This window comes from Lichenostomus cassidix, chromosome 22, assembly GCF_008360975.1.
Source record: "Lichenostomus cassidix isolate B80296 chromosome 22, HeHo_3.0, whole genome shotgun sequence".
In the NCBI taxonomy this organism is placed as follows: domain Eukaryota; kingdom Metazoa; phylum Chordata; class Aves; order Passeriformes; family Meliphagidae; genus Lichenostomus; species Lichenostomus cassidix.
In genome coordinates, this window is record NC_139502.1 from 4,181,751 (window position 1) to 4,197,667 (window position 15,917).

The 15,917-nt window shown below is 44.5% G+C and overlaps 1 protein-coding gene across 3 annotated transcripts in view; it reads right to left on the reverse strand.

Annotated features, from left to right (window-relative positions):
- SLC23A2 (solute carrier family 23 member 2) overlaps positions 1–15,917 on the reverse strand; it is a 55,601-nt gene that overhangs the window by 13,457 nt on the left and 26,227 nt on the right. For all 3 annotated transcript variants that reach the window (XM_085080778.1, XM_085080780.1, XM_085080779.1), the window contains exons 4-9: positions 11,292–11,408; positions 9,957–10,114; positions 6,009–6,097; positions 4,714–4,784; positions 3,404–3,585; positions 298–418 (exon numbers count right to left, since the gene is read on the reverse strand). In XM_085080778.1, the coding sequence (XP_084936904.1) occupies positions 298–418; positions 3,404–3,585; positions 4,714–4,784; positions 6,009–6,097; positions 9,957–10,114; positions 11,292–11,408 (738 nt within the window). The remainder of the gene's footprint in view (positions 1–297; positions 419–3,403; positions 3,586–4,713; positions 4,785–6,008; positions 6,098–9,956; positions 10,115–11,291; positions 11,409–15,917) is intronic.

Consider the following 15,917-nt stretch of genomic DNA (forward strand, 5'->3'; position numbering starts at 1 on the left):
AGGGCTCAGTTTAGGCTTTCCCTGTGTGCACAAACATCCCTTCTTCTCTGCCCCTTCCCTCCCCTCCTGGGTCTCCATCACTCCAACAGCTCCCTCAGCAGAGACAAACACCAGAGTGGCATCTGGCAGGGCCTCAAAATGGGAGTATTTTCTGTGGCTATCAAGCTGTTAAGTTTCCAATAAATCCATTTAAGCTTTTATTCTATTATTAAGAAAAATCAAAACCAAGGGGAAAAAAAACCTGAAACAGAAATACTCTTTCTTTTTGCCAAATACAGAACAAGTTCAACAACTTACAGGGAACATCTTGAAAAGCTGCAGCCTGTATGCTGTCCATCCTTTCTTGGATTTGTAAATGGGCAAGGGAAATTTGACATTTCTGGCATACTGAGAAAACAACAATACTAGGAAAATAGTCCTGAGAAAAAAAGGAGGAGGAGGGTGGGACAAGAGAGATATGTCATTAGCACCAACATATTATAAATCCTCAGCACAAACCTGTACAGACCCTTCAGACATAGAACACAAATGTACATTTTCAATATAGCAAAATTTAGCCGCAAAATTAGTAAAATTATTATTCCTCAAATGCCAAAACAACATGATTTGAATTCCAAAGTGCTGCAAAAACAGGCAGCTGCAAACATCAATGAATAAGGAACAGGACCAGACTGAAGGGAGATTTTCAGTCTTGAGCAGCTGTTAGGAAGGAGCTGCCCCGTGCTCCCACTGCTTTCCTCCCAAACTCCATCTGTGATCCAGGTGTGTTCTGTAAAGCACAAACTTTGCTGCCAGCAATTGGGAAGAAACTGGAAAATTGGTGGCCTGTATACAGTAATTTTTTACATTTCAATATTTGCATAAAACTCCAAAGCACTCAGAAAATTTCTGTCAGGGAAATTTTTCCATCCTTCAGAATCCCTTTTTTTAATATGCATCTTTCACTAAACAGCTGCAAATGAAGCAGAAGAGAGCCAAACCCCCAAGATTTGCTGCAACTGCAATTTATCAGTATTAGATGTCTGTTATGCATTTTCACCCCTCATTAAAACTGCCAAACTCCCCTATACATTCAAAATAAAATTTTACAGCTAAAATAAGCCCTCGCTGCACTGAAAAATAAGAAGCCAGGGGACACTGCTCAATCCTGAATGAGCCAACCCAGTTTTGCTCTAAAAGGCCTCCCAAAGACTGGAGCTGTCTGAAGAAGCAAAGCTTCACTGAAATCTGAGATTATGTTTTCATCAGCTGACTTGAAAAATAAAGAGAGGATTTTCAGCCTCTCTCCCTTTTCTACCCTAGATCAGTGTCAGACACAAACCAGTTTTCTTCCCCCTCAGTCTCCAGGAACAGAGAGCTTGGGACAAGAGGGGCATTTACAGCCCTCAGCACTGAATGAGAAAAGCAAAAGGCACCTTTTCCTTGCAGCCATGCAGGAAACCCCAGCATCTCTCCCAAAACCCATGTTGGAAAGATGGGCTCCACTCCCTCACACCCCAGGCCTGAGGACAAGGAACTTTGGATTTTGATTTATTTAGCAGAGTTGTAAAAAAAAATATTCTATTACTGCAATTAATATTTGCTACATGGCAGAGGGGCTGTAAAGTAACAGCAAATCCTTGAATGCCCCAGGAAAATTTGTTCATGGGATAAACAGGCAAGGCCCAACTTGGGAATAATTCCCATTTTTTCAAATCACAGTGCAGTGTGTCTTATGCATTAAATCACTCCAGCTTGGCACCCATGGAACAAGTCAGGTCAGTTTGGGAAATTGGGAATCTTGTCCAGTATGGACAAGGATGTGCAGCTCACCCCAGCTCTGCCACAGCTTCTGCAGAGCCAGGGAAAAATACAGGACCTTTATCTCACCAGAACAGCCGTGACAATTTCAGGAGCCACATCTCACAGAGCTCGAGTCACTGAGTGACTCTCCATGTGGCTGTGGAGTTATTTTTGACAATCCTGCGCACATTTTTGCATGGCAGAAGCCAGAAATACTTTATTGACTGGGTAACATTTAAATCCCGCTCCTCAATTGATTTTTTTTCTTCCATCTGCAAAACGTCAACTTTAATTACATGTTTCCATGTCCAATTCAAAGACTGCTTGATTCATTTAATGTTAGCCCCAACTTGCACAGGATTTGTTTTACAGGCAAGTAAAACGTTCCTTTGGATCAGCTGCTTAACATAACAGAATCACAAAAATATTCATGATGCCAACATCCAAGATAAAAGAGAATTAAAGAGCCCTTTTAATTGTAAGCTGCACTTACAGAATACTTTACATGTTCAAAGTACTGTGCAAACAGATTAGCGAGATCACAATCTGATCTCATCAAGGCATTCCTTCTGCTTCCAGAGCCAGCACAGTTGGGTGCTGCACATGGAACACAGCAACTGCTTCGGCCACTTGCCATCTCCCTAAAATGGGGTTTCCAACCTTATTTGGCTGCTTACCCACAACATCTCACAGCAAGCTTTTGTATTCTCTTTATCTTATTTTCCTCAGTTATTCCTTTTCACACCACTCAGCTCATTCTCTCATTTCCCTGACCCCTACAGCTGATGGCAAACACACCCCAGGCCCTGAAATTCTCTTTAAAAGCCTTTTTGTCCACTCAACAGGAATCTTTTACTTATGGCTCAGCCAGTGATGGTGTTTACAGCAATACTTGTGCCCTCAGTCATCACACAAATTTCTCTTGGGCACGGGTAAGCAAACCAGTACCAATGACAGTGGGACCAGTACCACCAGTGGTACTTACCTGCTGCTGCAGAACAGGAAACAGGCAATCACAGCACAGAAATACAAATTGTTCATTGTATTTCATCTCTCTGGTGTTTTGTTAAATCATCTTTTCTATAGCACTGAATTCCACCCAGCCAATGGCTCCAAGACCAACTCCTGCTTAACAGAGTTCTGCCCTCCACACGTCATTTCTGGTCATTGTCCTTCCCTGCATCCTCAAGTTCACATTATCATGGAACGATCTGGGTTGGAAGGAACCTTAAAGCTCATCCAGTTCTGTGGATGAGCCATGGCAGGGACACCTTTCACTACCCCAGGCTGCTCCAAGCCCTGTCCAACCTGGCATTGGACACTTGCAGAGATCCAGGGGCAGCCACAGCTTCTCTGGGCAGCCTGTGCCAGGGCCTCCCCACCCTCACAGGCAAGGATTTCCTCCCAGGCAAGAGCTTCTTCAGGCAACCCTCCTGAGCTGCTGCTGTCCTTATTCCCAAATTACTATCTGACCTTATCCAGACCTACCCACATTCCTGCACATGGAGTTTCTCCACGTTGGGAGCACTGAGGCAGCTGAGTTGCCTCTGGCTTTTCCCTGGCATCCCAAAATTTTGACTCCCCAGCTGGGACCCAGGCAGGAAGTCCCAGGAGTACTCACAGCATGGCGATGCCCCAGTGCTTCCCAGCTCGTTCCCCAGCAGCCTGGAAGCCGGAGAGGCCGATGAGGGCCACGGTGGGAGTGATGGTCAGAGGGCCGATGTAGCGCAGCAGAGCCCCGGGCAGCCCCAGCAGGCCGATCACCACCTCGATCAGTGAGGACATGATAATGGCACCTTGGATCTGAACACACAACAAGGCAGAGAGGCAGCTCAGTCCCATCTGACAAGCAAAGCCAAACCGTTTCTTTTTCTGCTCTGGATTACAAACTGCAGTTAAAAGAATTCAGTGACACAGAAGAACTCAGCAAATTTTTCGTCATAAAACAGCTCATTATGTTTAAGTGACTTATCGCTTTAAGCATAACACTTATGGTTTTCTCCACAAAACTATTACACAACAGACCAGTGGGCCAGTCTGGAAGCTGTGTGGAAAGCACATCACACTGTCAGACAGGAGACCTGGGGTCCAGGCTAACCTTTAAGCTCTCAGATCGAACGGCAAGGGTTGGTGCGCCACGAGGTGATGCTCCTAGCTCCTAGGGGCAGAGTGTGTGCTGCATTGGTCACAAGTGCTCCTTAGAAGCTGGATTAGAGCAGCGTTGTGGTCTCAGGAGACTGTCAGCCCTCTTGGCTGCAGGGCTCTTGGCAGGATGTAGCTATGGTTTGAACATGGGGAAGAGAGAGGGGTTGTTTTTAATTAAGAAAAAGTTGGCAGCCCAAAGCAACGGGATGGGAGATAAATTCCATGACACACGCCTTCATTTGGACTACACTACCTGCCACTCTAGTGTGGCACAGCCCTCAGCCTGCCCTGCAGGGCACCATGACTTCACACTGCAGTGCTGCAAGTGGAGAAGGAGTTCCAGGTATTTCACAAGTCTCTTGGGAGAATCAATGTCTTATCACAAGAGTCTCCAACTTAAGACACTTGGGGACGAATCAGATTTCCTAACTGTGGATTCACCTTCCAGGGGACAGCCCACAGCACAGGGACAGCAGGCAAGAGGTCTGGAAGCAGCTGAACTGCTGCCAGTGAGCACAAATCAAAGTTACAAGAAGAGTTTGCATCTCTTGAGCATTTCACTGCACGTCTTTTGGAATGTGGTAACTAACTCCTTGTATTTGCTGTCCAGCAATGAACAGGTGGAAAAGATGAAGACTTCCATGAAATGAGTAAAGGGATATATTCAAATGGAGATTGCAGTGAAAGAAGAAATGACCAACTTAAAGACAAGAACACACAGATGATTAAGTGAGAAACTTAACTGGAATTGGAGAGAATGACAGCTAAAGGCAACTCCCACATTACCTCTCGTATCCTGGGGTACCAGATGTGTTCCGTGTGAAGCAGCTCTGCTGTTCCATTTGTAACTGTTATATCTTGCAAAAAGGAGAAAAAACACAGGGATTTATTCCCCAGCCACTCTGCCATCATTCCACGCAAAATAAATCCCTCCTAACGCTGCATCTGACAAACGAGCCCCAATTTACACAGAAAGCAAGTTCTGCTACAAATGAAGTAACAGCAGGCTCACTCCCTCACTTCACCCACTGCAAAGTGGGAAATGTCCTGACTTTCAGAAAGAAAGGTCAGTCAGGGATTCTCTTCCCATTGCAACAAACGGATGAATGGAGAATTACTCAGCTGCACACTGGGAATCACATACTCCAATGCTTGCTGTTCCCCAATTTAGGTCACTCACTGAATGAACTGACCCGTGGTGACAACCCCAACTGGCATCTTTGCCAGGTGAAAGGGTTCAGGAGGAAGATGTAGCAAAGCTCTTTTTGCAAATCTGGAGCAGTGGGGAAAATCGCTTTGCCATCCAAGGTTATTAGACAGTATTTTCTTTCAACAAGATGTGTATTAATCACATTTTGAATGTGAGTCAACAGAGATGTATAAACATACAGATAATATGAATTAAATTATTAGAGAATCTGAAGGAGCCCTGGGAAGAACTTCAGTCAGAAGCAGCCTGATTCCCTGTGCTGCTGCTTCCCACTGCCCACAGCCTTGTACTGAATAACCATCCCCCACTGAAAACTGCCAGAGTCATTTCCACTTTCCAACCCAATTTAAAACAAATGCTCCTATCCCAACCAGCATGTTTTCCCTCTGAAGTTCAAACCTTCCAGGATGACGGCATCAGTGAAGAAAGAGTGAAAAAGAACATCCAAATCTTGTTAAACCCTGCCAGATATGACTTAAATAGGGGAAAATCCTGGTCTGGAGGTGATGCTGTACATTGCTCAAACTTCCTCCTACTCACAACTTCAAAGGATCTGACTGGACTCGCTATTTCCAAATGCGGGGAAGGAATATTTATGGAATGTAAATGTAACAGAAAAATTACTTTATGCTACATTTAGATTTCTTGTGTCAACATTTTTTATATTAAAAAATGCCCAGAAACAGAATGCCACAAGGACATTTTTAGGAATCTTCTTCTGTGGCACAGTATCTCCACACTGTAAAAAGAGAGGCTTCCCATATTCTCTGCTCATTACTCCCAGTTGCCATATCAGAAGCTCTGGCAGTCACACTCCATGTGATCTGGGCCATTTGTCACTTAAATATGAACAAGGATAAACGACAATTACCTGTGTTATTACATTTCCACTTCTCCAGAGAGAGAATTGCTCTGGCAGGTGCTAAGAATGCAAAAGCACTGGCTTGGAACAGGGGTAACCTGGTGGAAAAGGAAAGGAGAGATGGTGACATTCTGTGGCGTCACTGCAGCTGGGGTGGGCATTCAAACCAGCCTTTACTGAGCTACAGAACTATGAAATAGAAGAATTTCTCACAAAAAAAACCCCAGTCAGAGAAATATTAAGACTTCACAAGCCAAAGACTGGACACCACCTGCTTGAAGTTATTAACCAACCTGCACCAAGTAATTCCAGGAGCCAAGCACTGATGTCAGGTTGTGACTCAGCAGCACAGGGAGACAGATGGACACTGTGATGGGAGCACCAGACTGCTGAACATGCAGCTTTTACCATCCCAGCACAGGAGAAAAGCTTTCTGAGGGTACAGCCTGCAGGCTCCATCCCTTCCCTCTGCATGACTCTGAGTGCACTCACCTGTACACTCATTTTGAAGTGCATGTGTCAATAACTGTTGGGTTGACGAGAGCAGATTAGATGTTCCAAGTGGTTACCACCAATAAATACAAACACTACAAGAATTTCAAGATGACATTCTTAGCATTGATGTTTATACTTCCCAAAAGATTGGAGATCTAAAAAGAGCACTACCTGCATCAACTACGAATTTACTGAACTCACTGTACCTTGCATAACAAATATCCAGATGTTACTTAACTACAGACAAGATGCACTTTGAACTATTCTATAAATATTGACATTAACGGATTGTCATGAGATTCCCTCTGATGGGAGATCCCAAGGTGTGACAGGGAATTGCTCATGGGGCTGTTTTACACACCATGATGCACCTTGATGGCAGAGAAAAAAAAAACTGTTCAGATTCAGGCAAAGATCACAAAATGCTCAAAGGAGGAAAAGTGTGGAGGAAAAAAAGGGTGTACACTGAGCACAAAAAAGATCAAACCAGAAGCAATAACCAATGGTAGATGTGAGGTTCATAGGCAGAAGTTAGAGCAGCTGGGAAGGTGTTTGGGCCATGGGTAGTTTTAAACCCACCAAACACTGAAAACTGTGTTGGAAACTCCAACTTCATATACTCCACAAGCCATCTGACCATGGCTGACTGGACATAATTCCCACTGGGAGTTCCTTCAAGCACAAATCCAAGCTTTATCTCTGGGAAGGCACGGCTGTGGCTCAGGGAATGATTCACCTCATTTTGCCAAGTTCATTAAGCAGACTGAGCAGGCTGCTGCCCATGGCAAGATCTGCAATACCTGTAACAAGCTGTTACTGCTCTGTCCCACCTACACAGCCCCAGATCCCCCTCTGTGGTTTTGTAAACAAACTGCAAACACATTCTCCAGTGCTGAAGTCACTGCTACCAGGATGAGTTGTTCTGTAGCACTTTAAACACCCTGCACAGAGAGATAGAAAATCAGATCTCAGCGTGTCCTGCTCAGCTTTCTGCTCAACCTCTACATCACACAGCTAACTGTCACTCCAAGACACCCCCAAAAGGCTCAAGATAGTGGATTTTTTTCCCTAAGCAGGGAAAAAATCCAGTAATTTAAATTTTTAAACATTTTTTAAACTGATTGCTCAAAATCAATCAACCAAGATCTGTCTCTTTCTCATGAGACAGCTGCCGTTTGGAATGTGACTTATGGATTTTAAGCCAGGCACTCATTGCTAGCCAGCTAAAGAACCAAAAGCTTAAAGTACTAAAGCTCCTGAGTGGGATATAATTTACATTTCATGTCTAAATTATCAAGTTGCTCAATTTTGGCACCAGCCCTTGTGAAGACAAGAGTTTTTATGGAGTCAAAGTCATCTGGAAATGCCTCATTATCTTCACATGTCCCACAGATGTGAGAAAGCTGAGACAGAGCAGTGATGGGCACAGCAACAGCCCTGCCATCCTGGGGTAGATTAAAGCTGTATTTGATAGTCTCAGCCACAGTAATTACCCTGAACCCCTGCCAAAGCTCTGGGCTGACTACATAACCTAATGAATAGCTGGAATTCCTAAAACTGGTCTGGGTACCAAACTGACCACAACTCCACCTCGTAATTGAGCTAAATCCATCTTTAAGGACCCTTAAACCATGGAATTTGACCTTTTGAAACCTTTATTTGCTGAAATACTTTGCAGTTGACAGGCTTGCCAATGAATACTTTCCAATCTCATTGAAAGGCCTGTGCTGCTATATCCCATTCCCAGCCTTACATAAAACCACCATCACATGAGAAATAGTTATAAAACATCCAAGCGTGGAAATTTTCTCCTTAAACACAAGTTATTTTAAGATCCAAACACAATTTGGCCTTCAGGAATATAAAAATGTAAGTACAGTGCAAGTGGAAGCCACTGAAAAGGGAAAAATCCCAACAGGATGGAGGGCAGGGGAGGGATTATACAGAAGGAGCAGAGAATTTCAAAATGATGGGACCATCATTTTGGTCCCCTTCTTTCTGAATGAGCCTCAAATCCCTCTCTAGTAAGTAATAAAGAGCTAAGATTAGGGAAATATGACAAACTTCCAGACAAGGCACTTGAGGATTTATAGTTCTAGCACAAAGAGTCAACCAGGATGAAAATAAGATTATTAACTCTGGGGATCCTTTACGAAAAGAAAATATATTGGGGAAAGAAAATTTCCTTTTTCAACAGTTTTTGTTCTGTTGTTGTGTCATCAGAGTGAACTTTTCATACAAGACAGAGGAGTGATCTCCTAAATTGAGTAAGACATAAAAAAAAATTAGGGAAGGGTTTGGTTTTTTTTCCAAAGGAAAAAGACCAGCAAGCAAACCAAAGCTAACAGAAATACCAACCAAAGAGTACACTGGAAAAACCTGAAATATTTGGAAATATTTTAGATGAAAAGCTGATCTACCACAGGCTTGCCTTCTGCACCCTACTGAGACACACACCTCTGCCACCTAAAGGCTCTGGTTCTTAACTAAATCTTTAAAATTGTGGGGGGTATTTGGGCATTTTCTACTGGAAGGCAAGACTTCAGCTCACACTGTTCTGAAACTAAACTGAACAACTAAAGAAGCACTTCAGTAAACACTTCAGGGACTCTCTTAAACATGCACTTTTCTTCTGGTTTGGGTTTATTCATAATGCAGAAATAACTCTGCAGGTTTTAGTTATTCCCCAAGTTTAAATCAACATGTTAAACATCTCTGTGCAGTAATCACTGTGGAATACAGGTTTTTAAAGATTTCATATTAGTAAACAATATCCTGTTCTTGCCAACACCAGATTTATACAGGGATTTGCCACCTGGGCTCTTCCATCCTCCTAAAGAGAGCAGAGCACAGGAGAGGTGAAGGCATCTTGCAAGGCTACACCCTTGTGTGCATCTTCCCAACTCAAGAAATGATCATTACCTGTAACCCAGAGCAGCTAACAAATAAAATCAAATTATTTCATGGATTGGAAGGTAAAAGAGACTCAGTTCAGAGAATGACAAGTAACCCTCATCATTTTTCCCTACCTTTTTAACTTGCCAAGCTCTTTACAGGATCAAGAATGCAAATTGCTGTAGGACTGATCAAAACCACCTAAACATTGCCAAGAATTTCATTCAAGAAATTAGTAAGAATTATTGATTTAGCACCTCTTTACCAAGGTGTATGAATTTTTCATTTTCCAGAAACACTTCTGCCTTCTCCGTTCTCCTGGGTCTCCTTCCTCCTTCTCTCCTCTCCCTGCTGTGCTTTCTTACCCTTGGAATGCTTTGTCATATTTCAGATCCACCTTTACTCAGGAGCAGCTTTCCAAAAGCTTTCCCTAACCGCCCTGTATCTGAGCTGCTATTGGTGTTTCCTGTTTATCCCTTGAAAATACACTTGTGGATCTTGGCAAATCCCAGTGGATGTCCAGCCTTATCCCTGTGCCAACCCCCAGCCTCGATCTCCAGCTCTCACCTGCAGCCGAAGGTGGTCTGTAACAGGGTGGTGATGCCCACGCAGAAGAAGATGGTCCCAATGAGCTGGCTGGTGGCCCACTGGTCAAAGCCCACACACATGGCATCGGCCAGCAGGAAGGGCACGGCGATCGTCCCACTGAAACACGTCAGGTAGTGCTGGGGGCACAGGGCTGGGTTAGTACGGCAGCACTGAACAGCAAATTCCTTTAGCAATAGCTTTTCTGGCCATCACCATCTTTTCTTTTTGCTGTGGAATCCCCACCAAAGCTCTCATTCTCCTGTACTGAGCTTTCCTTCCAACACTTTCCTTGAGCTCTCGCTCGCCCATTGCTCATGATCCCAATTTCTGTGGGGTAGACAGGTTACTGAAATAGCTGCACAGCTGCAGCTCCTGAGGAGGTATCCAGGTAACTGTGCCGAGAACAGCCTCCCACCCAGAGCAGCAGAGAATAACCTCATTCACCTGCACCCACGTGAGAATCCATTGGCTCACAAATTAACCTGGAGCACACAAAAATGAGCTCCCAAGGACCAGCAACTGGGCACCCATTAATTCGTTCTCAATCCAAGCACATTAAAAGCAAAACAAACAAATTCACCATATTCCCCACACAAGTAAAAATAGAACTCCTACGGAACTGCCTGTCCTTGAGGAAAAGGCAGAAATAAAAAGGATGCTTTGGAATGTATTTGTTTGGAGATCTCAACATCCTTTATAGATATTACCAAATTCTCAGCATTCCTGTGGGACAGATATTATTACCATTGGAGAAGGGAAGGAGATGGAACTGGAGCTGTTCTGCTTCCCACAAGCGAGTGGCTGAGCTGGCAGTAGGGTCCAGCTGCCCACTACAGCTCCACTCACTGCAGGAAGCACTGTTTGTACTCCAAGAGCACAGAAATTGCCTCCCTGCTTCCTGGCAAGGCTGGTCCAGGATGATGCTCTCAGAACTGAAATAACTACAGTGGCAGCTTTAACACTCAGTATTTCAGGACTAAACCATTCTCTCGCTCCATCTTTAAGTCCACAGGTGCCCAATGTCACAATGTGAAGGCCATGACTGAGCCTTTGCTCACCTATGTACTAACAGCAGCTTGTGAGACAAAATATTTAAGTGAATTTCACAAATGCATGAGCAGAAAACTCATACAGATCATTATCGACACAGCGATCTCAGAGTGATCAGCTTCAGAAAAACCTCTAAACCCTTTCTTCAAACACATGAGAGTGGAGAAGGATAAAACTCATACAAAATACAATGAACCAGACAGAAAATACTCAAAAAGCTTTAGAAGTTACAGAAGAAAAAACGATCTCTGTTTTGGGCCATACCTGTAAACCCAGAAATATGCAGAGGTACCAGGGAGGAACATCTTCAATGGTGTAAATCATGTCAGTCCTCTGGGCATCCAAACTGCCACTGCTGTCCAGGGTCTCTGCCAGGGAGCTCTGGGGGAGGTGGGGAGGAACAAGGGACAACAGCAGGTTATTGTTGCACAGGAATGAAGTGAGTTTGAACTGTCAGGAAATTCCCACATACTCCAAGGCTGGTTAAACACTCCCAAGCAATGCTAATATGTGACATTTTTAAAGCCTTTTACATCAGCTCCAGCTCCTGAATTTGTACCCAACACATTCCCTTCTGTCAGCCATTCTCTGCTTATTTATTTATAATTGCTGATTTATGATGGAACTGATCTGGCAGCTAAAAGGTGCCCAAAAATGGATTTATCACGACAGGACTGTTAAAAAAAACCCACCAAAATCCAAACCCACAAAAACAAACAAAAAAAGAAAACAGGGAAGAATCGGAACTAAGTAGAAGAGCCAAGCCTGGCTGTTTCCAAAGCAGAAGGGCTCTGTCCTTGATTCAGAGACCAAAATCATAGGCAAAAAAAAAAAAAAAATCCTCATGATGGTAATTGCTTCCTTGCTTTATTCTTACCCAATTTCATCTTGGTTAATTATTTTTACCCGAAGGATTTATCATTTTTGCTTCCGCCCCCCATTTATGCAGCAAAGAAAAATGCTAATTATTATAACCAAATGAATCCCAAACCAATTTATATCAGTGAAGCAGAATTCCTTCAGGAATTTAAATTCCCCTAGGAATTTAAGCAAGACCACACTCTGCCCTACCACGTGTCCCAGTTCCAGAAAGCCAACAGACAGCTGACCACACATATTCACACATCAACATCCCGGCAGACTTTCCATTAAAACAAGAGCCAGCTCTGTCATTGCTTTTTCACAACTAAGTGGAATCCTTTCCTTCCAACTCTCTGGTTTCGAAATTCCTGAGAACAAACCCATAATACTCCAAAGCCCCAGTACAACAATAAAAACAGGAGGAAGTATCAGATTTTGTAATTTCAGATCAATTAACTAAGAAATTACCTTATGCAACAACTGCTCTGCCCTAATCCACCCTGGGACACAACAAGCCCACGTGAAGTTGCCTCACAGAGAGACTGGGAACTCTGCCAGGCTCGTGACTGCCTCAAATGGTCTCTACTTCTCCAAAAATCCCAACACATCCACGGATTATGCTGAGGTAATCTCCACTTGGTATCACCGACAAGGTCAGTGAGCCAAACTGACCCCTGGCATTCTGCTCTCACTTCAGCCTTCTGTTGGGAAAAAAAGTCCACTGGGATAATTCAAATTCAGGGAGTGTAAGTGAGCACAGAGCTGTGGGAAGGTCGAGGGTATTGCAGTGGAAAAGCAAATTATAAAAATGCTCATTTCAGAGAACTCTGTAAACCATTTGAAGCACTGGGCAATCCCTTCACCAGGATACAGGGTCTGGACAGAGCCATGAGGGAAACTGTCCCTGCCCAACCGCAGCACCAACAACAGTTTTTCACTGACTGAAAAATGAATAAATTCTCTCCTGACCCAATTCTATTAAAAAAAAAAAAAACACCCAAACCATGAAAAATACCAGGAATTTGAATCATGGTATCGTTAAGGTTGGAAAAGCCCTTTAAGACTATCAAGTCTGACTGTGAACACAGCACCACCACCCTGGTCATCATTAAACCTCATCTCCAAGTGCCAAGTGCCATGCCCACATGTTTATTGAACACTTCCAGAGATGGGAACTCCACCACTGCCCTGGACAGCCCCTTCCAATCCCTGACAACCTTTTCCATTAAGGAATTCCTCCTGATGTCCAACCTGAACCTCTTCTGGCAGAGCTTGAGGCTGCTCCCTCTCATCCTGTTCCTTGTCACCTGGAAGCAGAGCCCAACCCACTCCCCCACCCCCAGCTGCCCCCTCCTGTCAGGGAGCTGTGCAGAGCCAGAAGGTCCCCTCTGAGCCTTCTTTTCTCCAGGCTGAGCCCTTTCCCAGCTCCCCCAGCTGCTCCTGGTGCTCCAGACCCTTCTCAGCTCCATGTCCTTCCCTGGACACGCTCCAGCCCCTTAGTGTCTCTCTTGGAGTGGAAGCTGAGTTCCACCCACAAAGAAAATCTTGGAACGCTTGGTTGTATCAACCCTTCCCTTTTCCCCTGGAACAGAGGCTCCACATGAGACCTTTGTTCACCAGAAACCCTGTGTTTGTTCAACACTTCGACTGAGAGGTCACCACACATTTTCAGAGGCAGAGTGAGGATGTTACACCACCTGCTCCTGAGACAGGAATGGAAGAGCTTCAGCAGAAAGGAACCGTTCGCCTCATGAATCACATCAGTGCTGGCTTGTTGGAGCCACCTCAAGAGCAGCAGGCATTGAGGAGAACAAACTGTGGATATTTCTGCACCTCATTACACTGTGCAAGGATAGAACGTCTACCACAATGCACTGAGAACCTGCACAACCCGTTCCAAGGATGGACAGCAACGGGATTGTCAAAGTTCCCGAAGGATACCAGGTACTCTAAACACCCAGCCAGTGATTTGTGCAGGTGGATGACTTTGCTATGGCCCTGCCTTTTGGAAAGCCATCTCTGGGCCTCTTTTTTACTTTCTCTAGCTTTGCCAGGTCAATATCCAGCAGCTCTCCCACTGTTCCACTTGGCACTTAACATTAATTTTTCTTCCTAGGACTTACGAGATTGCATGAAGTGGATTCCTTAAGTTTTCCATATTCTATTCCATTCCATTCTAATCCCATCCCATCTCTTCTATGGGCAGCAGAAAGCAGAAAAGATGGTCTATTTCTACCAGGAAGAGCATGGCACATGCATCAAGTTTGTGAGTCCTTTCACTCACCAGCTTTTCACTTGTGATGACACAGCTAAATTAGTTCCTGGGCTTGGGAACAAATGAGCTGGTCTGTGGCATGGAGAAAGATCTCTTTGGGCACAGATCAACAACTGCCAACCAATGTAAGCCCTCCTTTAGAAAGTGAACGTTATAGATCTTCAAACAAGAGAATTTCAAACTTCAAGGTGTAATTGTCATGGCAATGTTTGTGCTACACAGCAAAGTGGTTGTAAAGGAAAAAAACCAACCAGGATACTCACATTCCTCCCAAAAGGCATTTACATCTCTTTGGGAGAGGCAGCTCTTGCCTTGATCAAGCCTTGAGCAGATCATGGGTGCAGGGAACAGACACAAAAACCACCAAGACTCAACAAGGAGGAACTGGAGAGCTCAGGTGAGGCCTGGCCACCCCGACACCTCCATGGGAACTCACTGGCCCTTTGGCATCTCGAGCCTGGGCCTGCTGGGCTGACACTGACTCGGTGCTGCTGCTTGCCAAGTGTGCCACAGGGAAGTGCCGGGAATGGGCTGCACCTTCCCGAGCGAGATACTCATCACACACTAATCCTTCCTTTAATTATTTTTAACTGGTCAAAGGTAGAACATGCTGTGCTTTTTTTCCACATTTTCTTCTGGTAAATATAAACAGAGGGATTGAGACAGATAAAGATGTAGAAAGAATGTTGGGGGTTAAGAAGAAACCCCACAACAAACCCATCCCAACAGCCAAAAAACCAACCCCAACAGTGCAAGACAAAGGCTCTGATATGAAGTGCTAACGGAAAAAAACCAAAAGGAAATTGATGAGCTGTGGAGAGCAAAGTCTTTAGAGAAATCCCTTCAATAAAGAGCCCACAACTGGGAAACCTGGTCTAGTGGAAGCTGCCCCTGCACATAGCAAGGGGCTGGAACTGGGTGGTTTTTAAGGTCCCTTCCAAACCAAACCAAACCAAACCATCCTGTGATTTTATTCTATGAAGCAATGAGGCACTGTTTATTTTACAGGGATGCAGCAATAGGTATTTCTCAGCTGAGCTATCGGTTTACTGTCTCAGGTAACAAATACTGTGAGCCAATGTGAGCACTGGGCATCCTCCAGGGACGAAGGACATTCCAGGCCTCTTTGCTTAAGGCTTTTTATTCAAGGTCTTTCATTTGCTCTTTTGGTGAATGATCTCGAGAGGACTGGAAAACCAAGAACAAACACAGAATCATGGGATGGTTTGGCTGGAAAAGGACCTTAAAGATCATCCAGTTTCACCCCCTGCCATGGGCAGGGACACCTCCCACTATCCCAGGCTGCTCCAAGCCCTGTGCAACCTGGCCTTGGGCACTTCCAGGGATGGCGCAGCCACAGGTTCTCTGGGCAACCTGTGCCAGTGCCTCACCATCCTGTTCATTCACTGTAAGTCACAGCAAAGCTTTAACTCAAGGAGATTTGGTTACTCAAAAGCTCACGGTCTCTTTAAGGTGACTTATTCTCCATTACTTACAGTTTTGATCACATGGATCAACTAGAAGGGAGAAAAGCACACATTTGGTAAAACCAGGCCATGAAGACACACTATCATGTCTAGAGATCGCTTATCTTATTGCACAATTTCATCCAAACACCTTTTGCTCATGGCTTTTATCAGATTGTGCCTCTCTGCTCTAGCCCCAGCATGACCCAAAAATCAGCCATCAAAGACTTCTGCAGGTCAACAAAAATCTGTCGATTAAATAGCAGTATGATCATGAGTGCTGCAGGG